This window comes from Solanum verrucosum, unplaced genomic scaffold (genome assembly GCF_900185275.1).
Source record: "Solanum verrucosum unplaced genomic scaffold, falcon-dt-bn FXZP01000144.1, whole genome shotgun sequence".
In the NCBI taxonomy this organism is placed as follows: domain Eukaryota; kingdom Viridiplantae; phylum Streptophyta; class Magnoliopsida; order Solanales; family Solanaceae; genus Solanum; species Solanum verrucosum.
Genome location: NW_026020773.1, coordinates 1,420,509 through 1,446,272, shown reverse-complemented (window position 1 = coordinate 1,446,272; position 25,764 = coordinate 1,420,509). Strand labels below are relative to the sequence as shown.

General features: G+C 35.8%; 3 protein-coding genes, 1 long non-coding RNA gene and 2 other non-coding genes across 6 annotated transcripts; 3 read left to right on the top strand and 3 right to left on the bottom strand.

The window, feature by feature from the left end:
• The first annotated feature begins 37 nt into the window (after positions 1-37).
• LOC125812955 (probable galacturonosyltransferase-like 4) lies at positions 38-1,575 on the top strand. The gene is made up of 2 exons (XM_049492435.1): positions 38-287; positions 756-1,575. The coding sequence occupies exons 1-2, from the start codon at positions 53-55 to the stop codon at positions 1,571-1,573; spliced, it is 1,053 nt and encodes a 350-aa protein (XP_049348392.1). The 5' UTR covers positions 38-52; the 3' UTR covers positions 1,574-1,575.
• Positions 1,576-4,437: 2,862 nt separating this feature from the next.
• On the top strand, positions 4,438-10,389 carry LOC125812949 (putative E3 ubiquitin-protein ligase RF298). Its single transcript, XM_049492428.1, has 4 exons — positions 4,438-4,591; positions 6,551-6,593; positions 7,076-9,162; positions 9,882-10,389. The coding sequence occupies exons 3-4, from the start codon at positions 7,132-7,134 to the stop codon at positions 10,386-10,388; spliced, it is 2,538 nt and encodes an 845-aa protein (XP_049348385.1). The 5' UTR covers positions 4,438-4,591; positions 6,551-6,593; positions 7,076-7,131; the 3' UTR covers position 10,389.
• A 1,120-nt stretch (positions 10,390-11,509) lies between these two features.
• On the top strand, positions 11,510-11,591 carry TRNAS-UGA (transfer RNA serine (anticodon UGA)). The gene has a single exon. It is a non-coding gene; the product is annotated as a tRNA-Ser (tRNA).
• A 1,810-nt stretch (positions 11,592-13,401) lies between these two features.
• Positions 13,402-13,483, bottom strand: TRNAS-UGA (transfer RNA serine (anticodon UGA)). Its single transcript has one exon. It is a non-coding gene; the product is annotated as a tRNA-Ser (tRNA).
• A 1,553-nt stretch (positions 13,484-15,036) lies between these two features.
• On the bottom strand, positions 15,037-16,228 carry LOC125812859 (probable receptor-like protein kinase At5g20050). Its single transcript, XM_049492315.1, has 2 exons — positions 16,218-16,228; positions 15,037-16,123 (listed from the first exon to the last, which is right to left on the bottom strand). Exons 1-2 carry the CDS (start codon positions 16,226-16,228, stop codon positions 15,037-15,039), a joined length of 1,098 nt encoding a protein of 365 aa, XP_049348272.1.
• Positions 16,229-16,251: 23 nt separating this feature from the next.
• LOC125812966 (uncharacterized) lies at positions 16,252-16,793 on the bottom strand. Its single transcript, XR_007442029.1, has 3 exons — positions 16,693-16,793; positions 16,501-16,593; positions 16,252-16,338 (listed from the first exon to the last, which is right to left on the bottom strand). It is a non-coding gene; the product is annotated as an uncharacterized LOC125812966 (long non-coding RNA).
• Between the last annotated feature and the right edge of the window lie 8,971 nt (positions 16,794-25,764).

The window sequence follows — 25,764 nt, the reverse complement described above, 5'->3', positions numbered from 1 at the left end:
GCTGCTTCAACTTCCTTTTTCCTAATGCACTATTCTAAATGCAAGTTGCAGGATGGCCTTTTGGACTTCTCATCTCCTTGGCCTCCTGTTTTTCTTTCTACTTATTATCAATCAGATCTCCTTCATCACCACCACCAATGTCCGCGTTGGCGTTATCTTGAAACCGACTTTCCTACATGTTCCCGTTTTTCGAGAGGCGCCTGCTTTTCGCAATGGGAGGGATTGTGGTTCATCTGCCGCGGACCGTATTCATGTGGCCATGACTCTTGATGCTAATTACTTGAGAGGTACTGTTGAAATGTATGATCACCTCATTTAAATACTTTAAAATATTGCATTTCTAAAAGTCTTTTTATGTCTGGGCCTAATTAATAGGTCACTAGCACTACCAAAAAAAGTAGGAGTTAGCTATAAGATTCGTCGCTAATCTGTTGCTATATAAATAGTCTGAAGCTCTAATTATATGCATTTTTGATAATCCATTGTAAAATAATATAAGTTGTGGATTTTTGTTGTTTAGCCACAAAAGTCATTCGTTTGCTAAAAAAAATTTCATTGCCAGTGTATATAACTAAAAATATCTTTCTTTTTTTTCATGTGTCAAACACGTAAATATTTTGTTTTTAGCTTCTTGTATAGTGACGATATTTGAACTTGAGATCTTCGTGCCTACTCGATACCATGTATCACATTTTGTGAGTACATAAAAGTAAACGTTATTATATAATTACTTAATTATATTATGTCTCGTATAGGTACAATGGCTGCAGTATTATCCATCCTACAACATTCAACATGCCCAGAAGATGTCATGTTTCACTTTTTATGTGTAAGACATGAACCTGTGGTATTTTCTAGCATTAAGTCCACTTTCCCTTACCTCAACTTCAAGCTCTACAAATTTGATGTCCACAGGGTCCGTGGCCTAATTTCAAAGTCGATTCGTCAAGCTTTAGATCAACCGTTAAATTATGCAAGAATTTATTTGCCTGATTTAATTCCAATAGACGTAAAACGCGTAATTTATCTTGATTCTGACATAGTCATTGTTGATGACATTGTTAAATTATGGAGAGTTGATCTTGGTGACAAAGTATTAGCTGCTCCTGAATATTGTCAAGCAAATTTCACAACTTATTTCACAAACACATTTTGGGATGACTCTGAGTTACCTAAAACATTTGATGGTAGAAAACCATGTTATTTCAATACAGGTGTTATGATTATGGATGTTGATAAATGGAGGTGTGGGAATTACACACAAAAAGTTGAAGATTGGATGATTGTACAAAAGCAAAAAAGGATATATCACTTAGGTTCTTTACCACCTTTTTTGCTAACCCTAGCTGGGGATATTACCCCTGTTGATCATAGATGGAATCAACATGGATTGGGTGGTGATAATATTGAAGGAAAATGTAGGAGTTTGCATCCTGGTCCTATTAGTTTATTACATTGGAGTGGTAAAGGTAAACCATGGTTAAGATTGGATTCAAGAAAACCATGTACTGTTGATCATTTATGGGCTCCTTACGATCTCTATCGTTCATCGAGGCATTCCTTCGAGGAATAATGCATGTGCAGACAGAAGCATATTCAGAATTTTAACCTGAACGGTTCAATATTTATGTTCTTGTTACTATTGAAGAACAATTGTACGAACTTTTAAAATTATGGGGTTCATAATTTAATATTTATTGAAATTTTAGTGGTTTGTTGCATACATATACTAGTCTTGTGTTATAAATGATTGTCCGATTCAACTAAACTCAAATTAACCTTCTTAAATAGATATAGTGTAGTTAACAGATCTAGAGGGTTCAACTGAACTTTAAATTCTGAAATTTACCTCTAAAATTAGGGATACATGGTGATATATCTATGAGAATTGGGGTTCAGATGGTACGAGGGTCTAAATATTCCATTTTAAATATGAATTCAAGTATAAATAAAGTGAATGGCGGATTTATGAGAGTTTGATGCTTCCTTCATTTATTTATGTAACAGGGTTCAAAATATGAGAGTCAAACTGCTCTTTAATATTTAGTGAAATTTTAAGTGATTTGTTGCATACATAAACAAGTCTTGTGTTAAAAATGATTGTCCGATTCAACTGAACTCAAATTAACCTTCTTAAATAGATATGACATAGATAACAAATCTAGAGGGGTGTAACGGATTCAAGTGAACTTATTTCTTTTGATACGAATTATGTAAATACATTCTAAAAAATGTTTAAATTGGCTGGTGATAATATTGAAGGAAAATGTAGGAGTTTGCATCCTGGTCCTATTAGTCTATTACATTGAAGTGTTACAGGTAAACCATGGTTAAGATTGGATTCAAGAAAACCATGTACTGTTGATCATCTATGGGATCCTTACGATCTCTATCCTTCCTCGAGGCATTCCTTCGAGGAATAATGCATGCTAACAGAAGAAGCAAATTCAGAATTTTAACTTGAACGGTTCAATATTTATGTTTTTGTTACTATTGAAGAACATTTGTATGGACTTTTAAAATTATGGGGTTCATAATTTAGTTTTTATTGAAATTTTAGGGATTTGTTGCATACATATACAAGTCTTGTGTTAAAAATGATTGTCTGATTCAACTGAACTCAAATTAACCTTCTTAAATAGATATGACGTAGCTAACAAATCTAGAGGGGTGTAACGGATTCAAGTGAACTTATTTCTTTTGATACGAATTATGTAAATACATTCTAAAAAATGTTAAAATGTACTAATATATGTATATATATATATCTATAATAAGATTACCCACATTATTGATGAACTCGTGACTTTAAATTCTGAAATTTATCTCTAAAATTAGAGATACATGGTGATATATCTATGCGATTTGGGGTTTAGATTGTATGACGGTCTAAATAATCTATTTGGACTATAAATTCAGGTATAAATAAAGTGAATGGTGGATTTTTGAGAGTTTGATGTTTCCTTCATCAGGTTCAACTAAACTTATTTCTTATGATACGAATTATGTAAATACATCCTAAAAATGTTAAAATGTACTAATATAGATAAGATCACCCACATTATCGATGAACTCAAAACTTTAAATTCTGAAATTTACCTCTAAAATTAGAGATACATGGTGATATATCTATGAGAATTGGGGTTCAAATTGTAGGAGGGTCTAAATATTTCATTTTAATTATGAATTCAAGTTTAAATAAAGTGAATGACAGATTTATGAGAGTTTGTTGCTTCCTTCATTTGTTTATGTAACGAGGTTCAAAATATGAGAGTCAAACTACTTTTTTTCATTTTATGAATCAATTGGACACAAGGATCTTCAAGTTCTTTGAAATACAATTTACTTATTTAGAAATTTATATATAAGTCATAATAATATGTAAGAAATAGGAATAATCTCACATAAACAAAAACAAACCGAATATTTTAGGTAGAAGAAAAATATAAGTCATGAAAATCGATAAAAAATATCTTATCGATTTGATTATTGGTTTAATGTATTTAAAACCAAAAACCGATAAACCGATAAATCGAACCGATAATACATAAAATCGAACCGAACGACAAATGCACACCCCTAGAGAGCAAAGTTTTGGATTTTTTGAATCGTTGTAAAATTTAAATTAAAGAATTATCTGTTTTTAGTGAGTCACGTTGATATGATCAATTTTTCTGTGTTAATATGAGTCAAATTAGCGAAAAATTAGTGAAAAATCTCTAGGTAATGAAAATTGAGTGATAAATCGTATAATTGTGATAAAAAAAATGAATAAGAATAAGTCTGAAGGAAAATAAGAGAAGGGGAATAGAGGGAGTGGGCGTTAAAAAAAAATTGACATTATTTTCGACTCAGACATGCCTATTTTAGTTTGATATATAATTTTATTTCACATCAGTTCTGGGATGATATTAATTATATTTTTAACAAGAATAGATGTGTAATAGATCACCATGATAGATTAAATGTGTAACTGATTTTTCGGAACAAATTAAAGGGTGAATTTATGTCTTTTCCCTAAAATGAAAGACGAATTTCAGAGAGTTAAATTTGATGCTTCCTTCATTTATTTTATGTTCCGAGATTCAAAATATGAAAGCCAAACTACTTACAATATATTTTTAATGAATTCCGATACATAGATCTTTAACTTCTTTGAAATACAATTTACTTATTTAGAAATTTATATACAAGTCATAATAATGTGTAAGAAATATAGTTGAAAAAACTTTGAACTCTTCAAGTAGGAATAATATCACATAAACAGAAATAAACCGAATACTTTATGTAGAAGAAGAATATACGTCACGAAAATCACATATTAATTAAAAGAAATTTTGAAGAACTTAATGTATCGAACTGTTTTTTTAATTTTCATTTTAGGAAGAAACATAAATGACCTAACCTTGGTTAAAGTTGGTTAACCCACAGTCCATTGCGACTCCAAGCCGCACTATTAGAGGAGCATAGCATAGCAAAGAGACAAATACACACTGATACACAGTATTCTGCACTCAATAGCCTCTCAAAGAGCAAAAGAAGTAGAAAAGAATTCACCCCATTTGCGATTTTCGTTAGGAACAACATCTCTGTGAGTGATCTTTCTGATTAAAGTTGTTTTTGGGGGGTGTGGGGGTGGGGGAACACCACAAAATATGCAGAAAAATGTGGTTTTTTGGATACCCTTTTTGATTTTAGATTGAATTTATGCTGTATCTAGCTTTGTTCTTACATGGGTTTATGAGAAATCTTGTTTTTTTTTGTCATTTTACTCCACTGTGGCCATTTTTGCTGTTGTTGTTTGATTGTATTTCTATGCTGAGTTACTTTGGGTTTGGGATTCTTTATTGGGTTCTGTGAAAGATTTTGAGCTGAGGGTTTATTGGGTTTTATGCTTGATTTGTTTCTTGGTTGACTACTGCTTGATTTATGGGTGTTTCCCCCTTTGATTGTTTTGAGCTTTTTTGTTGCAGAAAATTTGATTCGTTGGAATTTTCACTTGTACTGTGTAATAGAGGTATGCTTGTTTTGAGAACTTTCAATTCAGTAGATAATTTTGAGTAGTGTATAAAGAATGATGATTAAGAAGTAAATAGGATGCTGGGTTTAGAAAGGGAGTCTTAACGTAATTGGTAAAGTTTATCTCCGTGTGACTTGGAGGTTACGGTTCGAGCTGTGGGAATAGCGTCTTGCAGAAATGCAGGGTAATTCTGCATACAATAGACCCTTATGCTCCAGCCGTTTCTTGGACCTTGTGCATAGCGGGAGCTTTATGCACTGGGCTGCCCTTTATTCTACATAGGATGCTGGCTTTGGCTCTAGTGAAGATGAAATATAATTGATGTTGTTCAGGCATGAATTTTGTGAAATTAATTGGCATGGACTATAAATGTGTAGGACAATGAGGTGAGTGAGTGGAGATAAAAATAAAAATGTCGGCTATTATGGCTCTACGAGAGATTTTTTATTCCCAAATCGCAAATACGATACCTCTAGTTAAGGTGAAAAGGATTTCATCCATCCCATCATATACAATAATTAACATAAAAAACTCATACACTATGATTCGATGTGAACTTTTGAACGTCAAGCTATTTTCGTAGCAACTTATTAAAATAAATTGGAAGAAGAAAAGGGTGACTTAACAAATCAGCAATGCCTAAAAAACACTGAGATTAGCATCATATAGTTTAGTGATACTAATATTGATGTGCACCGAGAAGGCTCAATATGGAAGGTAAAATGCTCTTTATACTAGCCCGACTAATTCATAGTTGTGTCGGATAAGTTTCCTATGAAGGGTGATACATTTCCTGTCAAGGAGTTCTTAATTTTCGGGAAAAAAGGATTCCAACCATCTTACCCCTCCATTTAGTGATCGCGATTTCATATGTAATAAAAAGAAAATTCATAAATCAATGGAGAGACACAATGACCTGACCCTGGTTAAAGAAAATCAAAGACAGAGGGTCAAGTTAACCCACAATCCCACACGACTCCAAACCGCACTGATGGACAAGCATAGCAAAGACACACCAGTATTGTTGCACTCTATAGCCTACCAAGAGCAAAAAGAAATAGAATTTACCTCATTTGAGATTTTCCTTTTGGAACAACATCTTTGTGAGTGTTCTTTTGATTAAAGATTTTTTTTTTTGGAAATATGATATTGTTAAAATGTTTGAAGAATACCAGAAAATACACAAAAGAATGTATTTTTTGAATACCCTTTTGATTATAGATTGAATTTTTTCTGTATCTAGCTGTGGTCTTACATAGGTGTATGAAAAATCTTTTTTCTTTCCTTTTCATTTTATTTCACTGTGGCCATTTTCCTCTTGTTCCTTGATTGTATTTCTCAGCTAAGTTACTTTGGGTTTCTAAGTATTGGAACTTTTTTGGGTTCTGTGCAAGATTTTGAGCTGAGGGTTTATTGGGTTTTATGTTTGATTTGCTTGTTGGTTGACTGCTGCTTGATTAATTGCCTTATTTGCAAATTCTTGAGTTATGGCTATTTTCCCCTCTGATTATTTTGAGCTTTTTGTTGCAGAAAATTGATTCTTTGGCAGCTTCACCTGTACTGTGTTACAGAGGTATGCCTGCTCTTCATTTATTTGTTTCTGAAAAAAGTTTCTGTTTTTTTTTCTCGTAATTGTTATTTTTTTCTAGAATCAGATCATCTGGTGAGAATCTTTAAAATAGATAACCCCTAGTTTGTCTTAAAAGAGCAAATGTTGAGTATTGAAATAGAGCGGAATGAATATGGATGATTTTGTAGACCTCAACTAATTTTGGGATGAGGTGTAGTTGTATTTAAATAATCTAGTATTGTTCAGTCAATGCAAAAATCTATCCCTTTGTTTTCTCTCTTTGTCTTATTCGTTATGAAATGAGCTTAAATGAAGATGTGGTGATTCACCTAGCCAACCCCAACTTGTTGGGACCTGAGTTGTTTATGTCTATTATTCTATAGTCTCTATCTTTTTGCTGCTACATTTTCTTTTTATTGTTTGTTTCCCCTGCGCCTACCACATTATTTCTGAATGGTCTTCCGCTGCAACTTCTGGAACTGCAGATAAAGATACGAGTAATAGGATTACTGCAGAACATTTAATTATCATTAAAAAGATAATGAATGTAGGTGATCATAACAGCAGTGATGGTGCCAATGAGAAGTCATTGGTGATTTCAGCCCAGGAAAAAGGTAGTAGGAACAAGAGGAAGTTCTTATCTGAGTTTCCTCTAGACGTTCCTATTGATACACCTGTCCTATCCCTTACAGAATTTCCAAGGTATGAGCTATTAGAAGAAAAACTCCTCAGCACCCCTAACGAGGTCGGTTCACTTGAGGGCAGGTGTCATCAGTCCAATGAGAAACAGGGAGTGGAAACTTTACAACAAGCCGACTGGGATGATACAATAGCGTGTCAGCTAATGGAACTTTTATTTCATAACTTGTCTGCAACTTTCCAGAGCGCAATCAAGAGGATTGTTGAATGTGGATATAGTGAGGAAATAGCTGAACGGGTCCTTTTGAGGAGTGGCCTCTATCATGGTAGCAAGGATGCTGTCTCAACTATCGTGGATGGTGCCTTGGCTTTACTAAGTAGGGAAAAAGAATTGGATACTTCGACGTCTCTCATATTTGAGGATTTGAATAGCCTGGTAGAGTACACGATGTTGGAGATGATATGTGTGCTGAGGGAGGTTAAGCCAGATTTTACTGTTGCAGAAGCAATGTGGTGTCTGTTAATATGTGATTTGAACCTGTTACATGCATGTTCCATAGAAAGAGATCTCCAGGTTGACTCATGCAGTTCGGAAAGTCCGAGAAAAAGCTCATCTGGTTCAAAACTTGCCCAACCAAAGGAAGCTTTTGTAGTGAGTCAATTGGGCCTGGATAAACTACAATTGTCAAAACCTTCAATGCCAATTGCTAAAAGTTTGCAGTCTGAAATTCCTTGTGATGATCCAGTCGCTCAATTCGCTCAATTGTCTAATTCTATATACTCACATCTTCATGGAGTGGAAATTACAGCAAACAGAAGTTCAGCTCGTCTTCCAGTAGCGAAGAGCAAGTCTGCAGGGGTTAGCGGAGAGAGTGTACTGTCTATAACGAAAGCAGCAATTTTAGAAGAAAAATGTGGAACTGGGAGAAGGGGGTCATCTCTGAACTCCAAGAAAGATATGCTTAGACAAAAGACATTTCATTTTGAGAAAAGCTATAAAGGTCGTATGGGTAAGGGTTCCTTTAAAGCAAAACTCACCACCTGGAGCAGTATGGTTTTGGACAAGACGCTGAACTCTGAATCTCGTTCTTCTGGTCTCGGAATGAAGAGTACTAACTCTAAGGTAACTACTACAGTTAAAAGCAATGGCCCTTTAGCAGTAGGCAGTTCTCATAGTTCAAGCACCTCCCCCTCCATTGCACCTTCAAGTGAAACGGCTACTGTGCCAGCGACCCAAGATACTGTTTGTGCATTGCCTGCTGTAAACACAAATATTGCTGCATCACTGACTCCGGACCCCAAGTCTTCCTCAAATACCCCAGGCAGCACTCCTGCCCTTCCTAAAGTTCTAGACTATTATGCTGGTATCCCATACGATGAGTCTTTGGAGAAACATGTCCCACAAAATGAGAAAGACAAAATTGTTTTGTTGCGAATTGCCCGTATACAAACACTGCAGAAAGAGCTCCAAGGGTGGACTGATTGGGCCAATGAGAAGGTTATGCAGGCTGCTCGGAGGCTTGGCAAGGACCAGGGGGAGCTTAAAATGCTGAAGCAAGAGAAAGAAGAGGCCGAGAAATTACAGAAGGAAAAGCAAATAGTGGAAGAAAACAACATGAAGAGGCTTTCTGAAATGGAGTATGCGTTGTCAAATGCCAGTGGCCAGAGTAAGATGGCCGACTCTACTCTTCACAGACTTAAGGAGGAGAATGTTTCACTAAAGAAGGAGATGGATGCTGCGACGCTGGCTGCCTTGGAGTCTGCTACAAACTTCCACCAAGCCGTTGCAAGGGAGCAGGAGATACTGAAGAAGTGTCAAGCATGGGAGATGGAGAAGGGCTCACTGCAGGATAATTTCTCAACCCTGAAACGAGAAGCAGTTCATTTTGAGCAGGAGCTAGAGAGAGCCAAAACGCGCCAGAACCAGTTGAAGGTATGCTTTTGTAGGAATAAATTTATTTGCCTGCTTGATTGAGGTTGTAACTGTTAACAAATATTGTTACCCCCGCCCTTTCAATTTGTTTGGTTTATTTTCTTTTTAGTATGTTCCAAAAGAATGCCTCTTTCCTTTTTCGGTAACTCTTTAATTTCAATTTTTCATGGTTTAAGACCACAAGATTAAAGGATTTTGGTACATTCTATATATTTTTAGTTTAAGACCAATAGATTCAAAAGTCTTCTTACTTTCTTTAACTTCGTGCCAAGTCAAAATCAGGCAAACAAATTGAAATGGAGGGAGTAGTATATATGACATACCTTTTGTTCAAAAGCTAGTAGAATGTCTGCTGATATACAATTAGAAGTATTATTAATTTTCTTGATCTGAGGGTCTATCATAAACCAACCTCTCTACCCCACAAAGGTAGGGGTAGGGTCTGTGTACAACCCTTCCCAGATCTCACTTGTGGACTTGTGGGATTATACTGGGTGTGCTGATTTACTTATAACTTCCTGTAATAGTTGCTCTAGCATGTATCAAGCAGTTCAGCTTTTGATAATTTATTTGCAATCTGATGTTCTTTCTAGTATAAGCTATCACATAAGAAGAAACCTGTTAGGGTTTTATTTGAACTGATTTAATTCAATTTCAAGTGATTTTTACCATACTGTGCTGCACGCTTTCAACTTGCACAATAAAAACATGAATTGCAGGTTCTGTCGGAGCAGGAGGAGAGGGAGAAACGAAGGGTTCTTCAGCAGGCTGATTCCCTTAAAGCTGAAAGGGAGAAACGGGGAGTTCAGAGTAAAATGGAGGAGGATAATATTAGAGAAAAGGCAGAGAGAAACATGCAAAAATGTAAAGAAGATATCCGAAAACTTGAGAGTGAAATCTCTCTATTAAGATTTCAGTCTGAAGGTTCAAAAATAGAAGCACTCAGAAGAGGTATCAACAACACAAGGCCTCAATCTCCTAAACTCACAAAGAGCTTGGCAGTCTTCGAGGAAAATCTTGGCTCTGGTAGTGTGAAAATCGAGAGGGAGTGTGTTATGTGTTTGAGTGAGGAAATGACAGTGGTTTTCCTCCCATGCGCTCATCAGGTTCTTTGTGCACAATGCAACGTGCTTCACGAAAAGCAAGGAATGAATGACTGTCCTTCTTGTAGGACGCCAATTAAGAAGCGGATCAACGTTCAATTTGCTCGTTCATCTAGAAGTTAACGCCAGAATCATCTTAAGAATGATACTCATACCATAATCCATTGTCAAGGGACATACAAGACAACTTATCATTGTCCCCCTTTTTTGGCCTTTACATCAACCTTAGCCGAATTAGTTGATACAAAAATGCAAAAAGGTATAGACAGGTAGTATTAAAAGATTGTAAATTTTTAGTAAAAGTTCAATTATCAAGTGTTAGATCATCTTGTACTTAACAAGAAAACTTGGTTCAATATCTTTTGTATAATGGTTTTCTTTTTTGCTTGCTGATTCCAGTTTCCCAGTGCTACTAGTACATATTATTTTTGCTTTGATTATCGTAAAATATGTTGTTACTACTGTTCTTTTTTTTCATTATTTTCTACTTGATTTCCTTTTCGCACTATTTTTTTTATATGTTTTGCTTGAGTTGAGGGTCGATCCCTCTATCCTCACAAGGTAGGAGGATTAAGGTTGTGTACATACCACCCTCTCTTGAGGTCATTTGTGGGATTAGTCTAAGTATGATGTTGTAAAATATTTTTCATCTTATTATGTTGGTTGGTGTTTATTTTGGCAATCTAACATTAGGAAATGACTTGTTTTTTCGAAATATACTTTATGAAAAATTGTTTTCCTTTCATAGTAAATAGTTTTCATGAAAATGTTTTACTTTAAAAAGCTATTTTCTTGATAATTTCATTTTTTTCCTTTCATAGTAAATTGTCCATTTTTGTTTTATGCTTCTTTAAATGTTGATATCAAATTGCTTATTAAATTTTTTGCGTACATCCTTGGAGTCAACGTGTAATGTTAGAGTTATGAAATCATCATTAAATCGTATATATCAAGAGAATTACGTCAATTGTCGTTGATATAAATAATAAGACTAGGCTATAAGGAATGGAGTCTTAATGTTATGTAATGCTTTCCATATCTTTTATCTCGACTTCTTTACTTTAGTAATTTTTTTTTTTATATATATAATTGCTTCGATTTTGCTTTATTTGAGGCGATGATCTATCGGAAACAATCTCTTCATCTCCAGAAGGTAATGATAAGATACGCGTACATACTACTCCTCAAACCGCACTTGTGGATACGATTATTATCTTAAAAATGGCAAGCTTAAGCATCAACAGGTCGATATGTCCGAGTGGTTAAGGAGACAGACTTGAAATCTGTTGGGCTTCGCCCGCGTAGGTTCGAACCCTGCTGTCGACGGTTTTTTAATTTGATTCTACTTACTTTTCGATGTTTTTCGTCCTGACCTTATATACATAGCTCGAGCTTAAAGCAACCTTCTAGATGCATGTATCCATCCATTAAAATCGGTTCTACGATCTAATGTAGTGGACGTTTTGATGGTGCAGATAGGCAGATTTGAGTGTAATTTTTAAGATTTTTCGATATTGAACTCATTGCATGTTGAAATCATGAACACAAATTTAATATGAATCAATATATCTATATCTCATGTCGAAAAATCTGAATTCAAAGAAGTTCATAGCAAAAAAGCTACATTTGTCTCTGTTCACAAGCATGAAAGACCCACAAGGTAAATGGGAAAATAAGATTCTCAATTGGAACAATATTGATAATCTTTGTGAGATAAAAGTTGTTTATAAACAATTTTTTTCGAGAAAAAGATTACTCTTGTAATACATATAGTATAATCACTCTATTGTCTATTTCTAATAAACACAATAGATCAAATTTTGGATCTAGTAATGAAGTACTAACTATTAGTAGAGACTGTTATTAAGGAAACACTCTAATCCAACAACGTTAGTTTCAAGCAGAGCTCTTTTCCTAGGCTAAACACAATAGACCTAATTTTTGGTCAATTTTGGATCATGTAATGTAGTACTAGCTAACTGTTAGTAGCGACTATCATTAAGGAAACACTCAAGAATGGATTAAATAAGTATAGGTTGCCTTAGAAAGGCAATTAGTGAATCATTAGTTTCGGGCAAAACTCTTCTCCACGACTTTCTCCATTCACCAAAAAAAGGACAACCTAATGCGCTAAGCTCCCGCTATGCACATGGTACATGGAATGGAAGGGTAACACCTTAAGGTTCTATTGTACGCAACCTTATATTGCATTATATTTCTGCAAACAACTGTTGATAATTAACTCAAACTCGTGACTTCCTGATCACATGACCGATTAAGTTAAAGACTCCTCGCTCGTTCATCAACTTTCTTCTATATGGTTAAATTGGTTGATTTAGTTCAAACAATACATGCTTGACAAATATTTTCCAACAATATTATTTGTATAGTATATCCTCCTCTTTTTCTGTGATATTACTTGGAGTATTAGAAATGTTATAAAAGATTAAATAAACTCAAGCGTCATGACGTCGATATGTCCGAGTCTGCTGTCGACGATTTTTATTTCCTATTTTTCGACGTTTCTTTGATTTCTATTACTATATACCTTTATCTTTAATTATCTTATTATTTTGTTGTAGTTATTGTTCCTTTTTCATATTGTTTAGTATTTAGCCTTTGATTTCTTTGTTCCTGTTATTTTCTTAAGCAAATGGAATAGCATAATTAGTTTCTCTACCTCCCAAAGATAAGGGAAACGTCGACCTACACAATCCCCTCCCCAAACCTCACTTTTAATGGAAGGATACATCTAGAAGTCAACAATACAATCATGTCACTTTAAGCTCGAGCTATATATATAAGGTCAGGTTGGAGCAAACTAGCCTAGTTGTTGTACCTATAATTGCATCCAATGGTGGAAATACCCTTCTTTGACAGTGCAATATCCCAAGATAAGGGTAACGTTGACATACACAATCCCCCTCCCCACACCTCACTTTTAAAGGACGGATGCATCTAGAAGTCAACAATACAATCATGTCACTTTAAGCTCAAGCTATATACATATAAGGCCGTATTGGATCAGACTAGCCTAGTTGTTGTACCTATTTGTTGCATCCAATGGCGGAAATACCCTTCTTTGACGGTGCAATACTTTACGAAAAACGTCGAAAAATAGGAAAAAAATATAAAACGTCGACAGCAGGGTTCGAACCTGCGCGGGCGAAGCCCAACAGATTTCAAGTCTGTCTCCTTAACCACTCGGACATATCGACCGATTGATACCAATGTATTGTATCAGTTTTGTTATTTAGCTATTATTTTATTCGATTTTTCATTATATAAATAAGATGAAATATAGATCAAATAATACATTTAATCAAATGATGAAAAAGAATGAGTAGTAGTAATGACTAAAATAATACCCTATAATAATAATAATACATATTTGATGAGATACCGGAACACTCATAATCTCTTAGAAACGTATAATGCAACAAGTCAACAAGAATTAGCTTGCACGCCTATTAGTACCAGCCAAAATGAATTATAGTTATTTATTTCATTCTAGTTAGTTCTTTTTACAATATTTCTAATTTTTTATTTTCAAATTCCAAAACCATACTAAGAAATCAAAAAGATAGGTTCAATATGGTTTTTTTTATTTAACCCGAATAAAAATACATATAAGGAAAAATTACGTTTTATGTCTATTTTGAAAATACTTACGATATGTAGCTCATACTTATGTATAAACATACGATTTAACTTATATATTTGTGTATAAATATCTTCTATACATTATAATACATTTTATATAAAGTTGATACATTATATATAATAATTTTCTTCACGTGTATATTGAACTACGTGACGTAAATATTTTTGCTTTGTCCATCTGGTGCATTAAATTGAGCAGGTCATGTTTGACAGAGTGAGTGAAGATGACGGATGACAATGCCCATTTGGATGCCACATCCAAATGGGTATTTTAGTTGCAAAAGTTCTAGGAAAGTTCTCACCAAAGTCAATAAAACACCACTTTGGGTAGGGGTGGATATAACTATTTAGCGGCGGGTTCATCTGAATCCATTATTTTCGAGGCAAAACATAAATTTATATGTTAAGTTCACTTAAAGTGTCAACAAATAGTAGGCCTAAACAATAACTTTAGTAATATAATCAGTTCAATGCTAAGAATCTTAAAGGTTGAACTCATAAAGCTTAAATTCTAAATCCGTCTCTAATAATGGAGAGTAAAAGTAGATGTATAACAAAATATAATGGTGTTAGACCTACCAAATTCTTGTTTCACCCGATGTTGGATCCCTATATTATCTTGTCCACACTCTAGTTTTCTTGCCGTGTGTGGAGGTGGGGGTGGGGGTGTTACTCAAGTTAACTCTAATTAATTTGAACGTCTTTCTTTTTAACTAGTATAATCCATAAATAATCTATGTATCTCGATTTGGAAAAGTAAACAAGAATATTGTATCCTCATTAGATGCAATTATGCATCCCAAAAAATACAATAAAAAATAAATAATCTATATGTACATCGGTTAGGAAAAGTAAACAAGAATATTGCAAATATGCATCCCAAAAAAGCAATAAAAAATAAAAGAAGCAAAAAGAGTTGTAGAAAAGATATATATATCTATATATTTTGGTGTAAACAAAAGCAAATTCTTTACACTTTTTTTTGTTATGGGGAGAATTCAAGTACTCTCTTTCGGATTCAGGATACAACACTCGAGAAACAATTAACCTATTGATATTGAAAAATTTGACAGAAAGTATACGAAATCCCTTTTGTATTATGTAGGTACTACCTCCCTGAGAGGATAGACATTGTATAAGAGCGAAGCGAATTAGTATCAGATCTTGCCATGGCTGCAGCAACCCTAGGTATCCCGGGATGATGATCCACACCCTCGTCTAATAGATCGAGGATCAACATTGTCGATTGTCTAGGCGCTTCTACTGGCCCACGACCTTCCAACATTTCCACGACTCGTGCCATTGTTGACCTAAGACTAGGCCGTTCTTGGATGCAAGAAAACGCCACACACGCCAATCTTTTCACTTGCATTTCTACAGCTACACCTCCTATAGCTGCCTCGTGGACGAGCCTCTCGTCCACGACTTCCATGACCTTCCCCTGCTCCAATTTCTCACTCACAATCTTAGGAAGGTAGCTGAACTTACTCTTTGAATTGATACTCTTTCCATTTTCAGTTAAAGTAATATTTCTCCTCCCTCCAATCATCTCCAATAGCACCATTCCGTAGCTATAAACATCACTTTTCTCAGAAATCCCGTTCTCCAGGAGCCACTCGGGTGCTAAATACCCCCGAGTACCCCTAATCGTTGTAACAACTCTACTCTCAACTTTCCCCATCAACTTAGACAACCCGAAATTAACTAGAATAGCACGATGATTCTCGTCTAGAAGTATATTCTCAGGCTTGACATCGAAATGTAAAATACACGATCTACAATCATGATGCAAATAAGAAAGTGCCTTAGCCACATCTAGACCAACTCTACACCTCAAATCCAAGGACAAACATCCTCGAATTCCCCTTTTTCGAAAAATCCAATTATCAAGTGATCCATTAACTATATACTCGTAAACCAAAAATCGAGGTCCTGATGGAGGAACACTACAATATAAACGTACAAGATTAACATGTTGAACACTAGCAATAGCTGCAACTTCTGATTTGAATTCCTTATCGCCACGCTCCTCTCCATTTATCCTTTTCACAGCTACTGATGCACCATCACTAAGCACACCTTTGAAAACACAAGCTGATGATCCACGTCCTACCAACAATCCAAAGTTATTGGTTGCTTCTTCGAGCTCTTTAAGCTTAAATCTTGTTGGCACACCAGTTACTTTCCTTAGGAAACTATGCAGGAGAGGTATCCAGTCCTCGTAGTACCTGATTTTTAAAATAATAATAAATAATGACGTTCATCTAAGCCAATTGAGCTTATCATGACTAATAAGACATTGAAAATATGTATAAGAGACTTGCCTGAATGCTTCTTCGCGACACTGCTCAGCAACATCACAGAAAAGGTGCACTACAATTCTTCTTTCTTCTGCTGTTCTATCATTACTCTGTACAGAAAAGTGAAAAAGAAACGTGTAAGGCCAAAGAAACCATAACAATTCCCTGTAGAATTAGCAGTTTATATCAATTTAGTCACTTTTGATGCTTCAGTAAGAGGTGTCATGAATTGAATTATACGTATAGTACATCATAAAGAGAGAGACACTTACCCACATAAGTGATACATAAGGCAAAAACTTGTCTAAAAGGGGCAAGAATGATGCCTTGAGTTTTTTCACCATCGTTCCAAGGCAAATGCCAATCTGAATTCAGGAAAAAAAAAAAAAAAACCAACGAAGGTAAGTCTAAGATCCTGTTAAGTAATATATATATTAGAGGCTCCGTTGAGATAAAACACTAACGTTTCTACATATAGTTACGTGTTGTTGAGCTTCCTCCTTAAGTAGTTCCTGCTCCCTTGAATCTGTGTGTTCTTTAGATCTTTTCTCTCTTTCTGTCTTGCGGTATGAGCAAGTTAAGAGAACTTTTGATATGCCTTCAACAAATTTTTCAGCTTGATGTTTACTTAGACGTGAACCCGGAATCTGTGAGTAAGTACTTTTTAGTGCACAGACAAATAAGCTATACAGAAGACAAAAGAGTTAATGACCTGAATGCTTTCGTTGAATGCCTCCAATAGTCTTGCTTGAACATGTACCTTTGACTCCTAAAAAGCAGAACCTCCTTAGGATCGTATCAATATTGATTAAACTTTTGCTGCAACACTAGGTTATTTACCTTCTTTAACGCGTCAAGCAAAGTTGGGATGATTAGTGTTAGATAGCTTTTGAACTGGGGACTTGCCATAACCTGTTACAGGAACCCCTTTCTTCATTGCACAAAAGAAGCTGAATTTAACAGTAACGGCATAGCTACAAAAGGAATAAATGAAATTCAGAAAACAATCAGATTTGGTTTATAATGCGGAAATGAAAGATTAGAAGAAGACTCTTGTAGAAAATTTACCGGAACTGGCAGTCATTCTTACTTCTACGCTGAATTTACCGGAACTAAAGCACTAACAACCTGCATAAACCATAAGTTAGGTAAAAATCTGCATGCTCCTTTGTAAGCCTTGTAAATGAGATTAGCTATGACCTGTAATTTTCTAGACAGACCTCATTAACCCATAAATGCAGCCGTCCCTTTAACTCAGCTGCAAAGCAGCATAGAATATGACAGGCCAAGGCCTTCTCTTCCAGAAGTGCACTTCTTATCCCGATCTTTTTTCCTGCAACCAACTTCAGGTTACAACAACAACAACATACCCAGTGTAATCCCACTTGTGGGATCTGAGGGGGGTAGTGTGTGCACAAACCTTACCCCTACCTTTGAAGGTAGAGAGGCTGTTTCCATTAGACTGAATTTCAGGTTAGTAATGGAAATTTATCTCATCAAACAGTGCTATTTAAGTGCAGTGACTAATGACCTCATAAAACATCTGTGAAACCCTAAGTGCCTGGAATGACCAGATGTTTTCCTTGGACTACGAGATGTTGTCTCTAAATAAACAGGCAGATATGCAGAAGTCACTTAACGGATTCACTTTCTTTACATTCTGATTCAACATAGTAGTTTCATATGGTATAGCATGTGTGGAACTCTTAATACATGGTGAAATGAAATTCAAATATACGAAAACTCACAACCATCTACATCTTTACATAGTACTAATACCTACATCATCCATGTAAATTAAATTTCGTACAAGTTGTTATAGGAAGATCCAACCTTTCATCATCAGAATCATCTGTCTCTGAACTATTGGAAACACTTAGCTGAGCAGATTTTAGCACAATGGGCATGGCAAGACTTAGATAAGGAAGGAAATCTTCCCCCAAACATTTGCATAGTCTACCGTATGCCTGTCATAGAATCAAGTGTAAATTAGCCAAAAACTGAAAAGAAAATGGAAGTTGCACAAAATTCTAAGTTGTATCAACATACTAGTAACGAAAATTTCCTCATTGGATCTTCCATCTCTGTTTGAGTTTCTTGCAATGAAATGAGTACTGCAGTGACCTAAAATGGCACATCACATAAGGTAAATGCATTTTCAGATATGTTGATAGTGTCACATTTATATAATGCCTGCTAAGTACTAATGGAAAGATATAAGTTGTATGTATTCACCTATTCAACATAACCATGGATTGCTTGATTTCCAAAAGCCATTGTAACCATGGTAATGCATTCCATGGATTTGGCAAGTAGCGTGCGACTTGTATCTTTAGTAGCAGTTTCCAAGATAACTTTCAGATAAGGAATTATAGAATCATATATGTAAGCAGAGTCTTCCTGCAGTATCCCAGGAAAATGAAGTTTAGAACACCAGAGATTTAAATAAAAGAAGTTATTTTTGAGCTGCTGAAAGCGAAGTACCTGCGATGAAATAGCTACAGAGGCTAAAGTTTCAAGAGCTGCTTCTTTCGTCATTGCCAGTCCTCTCTAGAATATGCAGCAAGTTAAAAGCTTACATCATTTACTCTAATACACGTGAACAAATAAGTATGTTGTAGATTGGTAAAAGGTGACACTAATTTACTCACTATTTTGTGCAGGTAAAGTTTCAAGTCATCTGCTCTGCAATTGCCACTGAACAACCGTATCACTGAAGCTGCACGTGTCTATACAGAAAGCATATCAGTCGCCAACTATATGTACTTGCAGCGGACAAGTTTTGATATGTCAAGAGTTCAGATGCTCAAAAGCTAACTAATGCAAAGGTCAAATGTCATAAACAGTACCTGCAACCTGGGATAATCAAAATCATCCAATACTTCTATCAAAGCTGGAAGTAGCTGCCAAAGATACTCCTCTTGAAAACGCGGGCTCAGATAGGTTGATAGCTGACCAATTGTGCGAATTTTGGCCCAACGTACTCGAGGGTGGCTATCCTGCATTAGGTTCACAATAGACTGTCCAAATTTCACCATCTCCACTAACAATGCCTGGGAATTTCCAAACCAGAAATCAGACTCAAAAAATATATTTCAGTTGCCAAAAGTAATCCTAGAACTTAAGATGTACTATGTACTACCTTTGAGCATCCGTCTGATATCAGTCCAAAAGCAGTAACGGCAGTGTGATGAATTCTCCAATCTTGATCATGCAAGAACTTGAACAAGCACACAGGGCAATTAGGCAGAGTTGCATCTCCCCCTAATGCAATTGCTAACCTCTAGAAACTCTCCATACCATAACTACACATACTCAGAGGCGTATTGATAGAAACTGATATGAAATGAAATGAAAATGAAACTTTACTGGTTAAATAAAGTGCAAGAATCTTAAACACTGCCTTAACCAATAACAATGTCCGTATGGAGTGGACAAATCTCCAGATATAAAGAAATAATAATATTTTTCCCTCCCAGAATTCTCCTAAAATACAAATATTTATAGTAAACATAAATAACTCCTAATAGATAGATAGAAATAGTTACTGCTGTAAATAACTGTTGCTGCCTGCTGGTAATAACTTCTACACTTTATAACTACTATAGATAATTACTGCTTATATATTTTATCCTACTTAATACAAAGAAAGTAAGACAAATAAACTAAGATAGATTATTTCCACATGCTGCTCGCCTATATTTTCTTCTAGAGTAAGTCCTTAAAGGTGCATTCGTATCAGTGCATCCTCCCTGAAAAGTCGCCTTGTCCTCAAGGCGAAAAGAAGGAAACCGATCTGCAATGAGATCATAGTTTTCCCAACTAGCTTCTTCAAGCGGACGGTCAACCCAGTGAATGAGCAGTTCCAAAGAATAAGAACTAGCTTCTTTAACCCATCAATGTGCAAGAATCTTGGCAGGAGATATGGTGAGTTCTTAATCTTCATTAAGAGGAAGAGGGGCTGGTGGTATAACAGCTTGCTGACCATGAGCTGGACGGAGCAAAGATACATGAAAAATCTGATGTACTTTGGAGGAAGCAGGAAGCTCTAGTTCATAAGCTATAGGTCCAACACACCGTACAATTTTATATGGTCCAAAAAATCAAGGTGACAATTTTTCGCACCTGCGATGAGCCAAAGAACGTTGGCGGTAAGGCTGAACACGCAGAAAGACAGAATCTCCAACTTGAAAGGTAACATCTCGACGATGAGAATCAGCTTGCTGTTTCATTCGAGTTTGAGCCTTTAAAAGGTTATCCTTGAGAATTTTCAGCATGGCATAACGATTCAAAAGTTGCTCTTCAAGTTCAGCAATGCGTGTTTCTCCATGAACATAAGGAGAAATGGATGGAGGGTCTACCATAAACAACTTTGAATGGGGTAGTTTCTGTGGATGAGTGGAAACCCATGTTAAAAGAAAACTCTACCCATGGTAGATATTGACTCCGTGTACGAGGCTGCTCCATAACAAAGCATCGTAAATACGATTCCAAGCATCTGTTAACTACCTCTGTTTGTCCATCAAATTGTGGGTGGTAAGAAGTACCCATTCTTAGCCTTGTTTGGCTAAGTCGAAAAAGCTCCTGCCAAAAAGCACTGAGAAAGATAACATCCCGATCAGATAGAACTGACCGAGGAATGCCATGAAGATGCACAATTTCTCTGCAAAAAACCTTAGCAACAATCTTGGCAGTATATGGATGAGAAAGTGGGATGAAATGAGAATACTTGTTGAGACGATCTACGACAACCAAAATTGTATCAAAACCACCAGATTTGGGAAGTCCTACAATAAAGTCAAGTGAGATATCTTCCCAAATTCTTTCAGGTACGTACAGGCAAGGGTTGTAGAAGTCCAGCAGGTGCTAGAGCTTGGTATTTGGCTTGTTGACAAACCAAACAGTTCTGAACAAAGATCTTAACATCATGTTTCATCCTTGGCCAGAAAAAGTTGGAGGAAAGGCGCTTCAAGGTTTTTAAATATCCTCCATGCCCGGCAGAAGGTGTATCATGAGACTCTGAAAGAAACTTTTGTCGAATAGAAGATTGATCCGGAACGACCAACCTTTCCTTGAAATAAAGTTTCTGATCCACAAGATGAAAATCTGGTTGTAAGGAAGGATCATGGTGAATAGCTTGAATAATCTCACGAGTATATGTATCTGCTTGGAGAGCATTTTGCCAATTGGAAAAATCCATCGGCACAAAAATAGCAAGAGCCAGAAATTCAGCATTTAATAGCCTCCTTGAAAGAGAATCAGCTCCCAAATTGTCTTTCCCAGCTTTGTAAACAATTGTGAAGTTGAAGGGAAGCAATTTCATTAATAATCTTTGCTGCTCATTAGTAGTAATACGCTGAGAAAGGAGATACTTGAGGTTGCAATGATCTGTTCGGACATAAAAATGATGGCCCAGGAGGTAGTGTTTCCATTTCTACAAAGCTAAAACAAAAATAAGCAATTCGCAGTCATAAGTAGACTTCAAACGACTAGAAAAAGAAAGTCCCTTACTAAAATAAGCAATAGGATGGTCATCCTGAAGAAGAATAGCCCCTATTCCTTCTGAAGAAACATCACATTCCACCACAAATGGTTGAGTGAAATCTGGAAGTTGTAGTACTGGAACAGTTGTTAGAGATTGCTTTAGAAATTGGAAAGCATTCTCTACTGAGTTCGACCATTGAAAAGCATTTTTCTTGGTAAGTTCAGTGACTGGTCGAGCCATCATTCCATAACCCTTCACAAATCTGCAATAATAACCTGTTAACCCAAGAAATCCACGTAACTCCTTCACATTAATTGGTACTGGCCACTCCAACACAGCTTGAACTTTATCTCGATCAACACCAACCCCTTTTCTGAAATCACATGACCCAGAAAAGAAATGTGGACTTACCCAAATGAGCATTTAGAAGTTTTGGCATAGTAACAATTGTCTCTCAGAAGTCGGAGAGCAAGTTCCAAGTGACTGATATGTTGCTCAAAGGTCTGACTGTATACCAAGATGTTGTCAAAGAATACAAGAATGAGTAGATGTGGTCTGAAAAAATCATTCATAGCACGTTGGAACGTCGAAGGAGCATTAGTGAGACCAAAGGGCAAAACAGTAAACTCATAATGTCCAGAGTGAGTACTAAAAGCAGTTTTATGAATGTCGACTGGATCAACACGTATCTAGTGGTAACCAGAACGCTAATAAATCTTCGAAAAAATAGTTGCTCTATGCAATTCGTCCAAAAGCTCATCAATATTGGAATAGGGTACTTATCTGGAATAGTGATTTGGTTGAGACTTATGCCCATGATTAGAACTAAATTTTTGCTCAAATTCCATTGCAAGGCTCATGGCTTTATAAACAGTTCCATGCTTATGAATTCTCACATCTGATTTGAGTTCTTCTTTAAGCATATTCATGAAAACCCCTAAGAGAGAATGATCTGGCCAGTCTGTGACTCTAGATGAACGTTTTGCAAATTCTTGAAGGTACTCTTGTATTGAACTAGTTTGGCGGATGCTACACAGATGCTCGTCCGGATTTTGAAACTCTGCAGGCCCATAATTTTCTCACAATGCTTTAACAAGTACTTCCCAATAGAGCAAAGTTCGTTCACGATTAATCCAAGAGAAGAGATCAAGCGCATCACCTTCCAGATACATAGCAGCAATGTCAACTTTGTGTTCATCTGGAGTTTGATAGTAGCAGAAATATTTTTCTGCCTTCAAAATCCAACCCCTAGGGTCTCCTCCTTCAAATCTGGGAAAGTCCATCTTCGTGTATGGCCTCCGGGGAGGATTTCTTGGCCACCCTGTATTATCGATGTCTCCTTTCTCTTTTTGCCAAACATTTGCACTTTCTCCTCTGTTACGAGTTCGATAATTGGTTTCCTCTTGTTGGATGTTACTAGTCTGGACTTTCAGTGAAGCAACATCTGCTGCCAATGAATCAATTGTGTTTAATTTTGATGCAATAGCAAATAGTTATTGCGCAAGGGTTTCAACGAATGTCTTCTTGTGATTGCAAAGTAGAAGATCTGGTATTAACCATATTGGATTAGTCTGCTCTGATACCAAAATGATAGAAACTGATATGAAATGAAATGAAAATGAAACTTTATTGGTTAAATAAAGTGCAAGAATCTTAAACACTACCTTAACCAATAACAATGTCTGTATGGAGTGGACAAATCTCCAGATATAAAGAAATAATAATATTTTTCCCTCCCAGAATTCTCCTAAAATACAAATATTTGTAGTAAACATAAATAACTCCTAACAGATAAATTGAAACAGTTACTGCTGTAAATAACTGATGTTGCCTGCTGGTAATACTTTTACACTTTATAACTACTATATATAATTACTGCTTATATATTTTATCCTACTTAATACAAAGAAAGTAAGACAGATAAACTAAGATAGATTATCTCCACATGATGCTCGCCTATATTTTCTTCTAGAGTAAGTCCTTAAAGGAGCATTCGTATCACGTATCTAAGGGGGGGTCACCGGGTTCACGTGAACCCATGGTCCCCTCCCGAGATTATATATAGTAGTGTTATATTTAAAAAAATATATTGAAATATAAATATGTGAACCCAAACGTGAAGTATCACATAATGCGATTATGACTGGGTGCATCTCTCTTGAGAGGTTAGAAATTTGAATTTTATATTTTTCTTGTTTTTTTTTTTTTTTCTAAAATTAGACAACACCTCTCTAAGTGGTAATTGGTAATTAATTTTAGACCTATAATTTTAAAATTTTAACGGTTTTCAATAGTAAAAACCTAAATGTCGAACCGATTAAATTTATATCATAGATCAATCTTTTTATAACAATGCACCCATCATCTCAAAATTCTGAATATGCCTCTGCACATACTCAACTCCCCTTTATTTTTATCGTCACTAATTGCATTTCCCCAACAAGGGTCATCTTCAATATGCACCAACATCATAATCAACACATTAAGCAACTTAGTAACTTCTTCTTTTGGTACAATCTCCATCATCCCACACCCAATCTCCCTATTCTCAGCCACAGTAACAATAAACTCTACAGCTGGTTGTCTTAACTTTTCATTCCCCTAACTTCAAATTCTCAGCTAACTTCACCATAGAATCAAACATAACACCAATATTAACTTCAAAAAATGCGGTCTCTACATCAGATTTGGTTTTATGATGTGGAAATGAATGATTAGAAGAAAGACAATTGTAGAAATTATACCAGAAATGGCAACCATTCTTACTTCTTCGTTGAATTCAAAGGTAAGAATCAAAACTAAAGCACTAACAACCTGGACAAATCATAAGTTAGGTAAAAATCTGCATGCTCCTTTGTAAGCTTTGTAATAAACATGAGCTATGACCTATTATATTCTAGACAGATCGAATTAACCCATAAATGCACCATTTCCTTTAACTCAGCTGCAAAGCAGCATAACATATGACATGTCAAGGCTTTCTCTTCCAGAAGAGCACTTCTTATCCCGATCTTTTTATTTCCAGCAATGACTTTAATCATGCTACAGAGGATATTTATGTCAGCTGAAGACATCCTCAGCAAATTTATTCCAATAAATCGCTTATTAAGCTAAGCCTAGACAACAAACCACCACTAGTGCAAAAAAAAAAGATAAAACAAACAGTAAGAACCTCATAGGTCAACCCTTCAGAGACTAACTAGCATAATTGCCCACATGCAGAAACAGTAGCCTCAACATCTTATCATTTTAATCAACACACAAAACAAGAAAGTAAAAGCTTACTTGAAACAATCCACAAAGGCCTTGTATTTACAGCTCCCACTTTTCTAAAAACTGACATGCAGTACGATACCCCTCAGAAAACTAGGTATCAAATCATCAACAGAAGAAAACAACCAATTTATCACCAAATGGAACTACTACTATACTGAAACTATATTTAAAACCATGCTACAGTCCAGCTACAAATGACTACAAACCGTGTCACGCCCCGAGCTACCCCGAGACGCGGACACGGGACCTAGGACCACAAGTGATCCCAAGCTAACCCTGCTGGCATGATCATGAGCATACTAAAGAAAATAAACTGATGCGGAAGCTAAATCATAAATAAATCTGAAAAGATGGGGAATACCCATATACTGTAACTGAATATATCAAATCTGAGAGTTTAATACAAAAGAAATATCAAACTCAAGATACTAAGCTGAATCTAACTATGTCTGAAATAAGCCTCTAAACTGACTAGAAATGTTGGGACATGCCCTAACTAGATCTAGCAAAACTGAAACTAAAGACTAAAAGCGATAAAGATAAGCATGTCACTAGTCCTCAAAGAATGAGGACTCACCACCAATGCTGTTGAACTGAAGATCGAGAACCGATCTAAGCATGATCTGGATACAGAGAACCTGAACCTACATCACGAGAAGATGTAGCGCACGTATGCATCAGTACTTGAAAGGTACTAAGCATGCAAGATAGAGTAAAGTTGAAATAACATATAACTGAACAAAGCAATAAAGCAATGAAATAATATGAACATGAT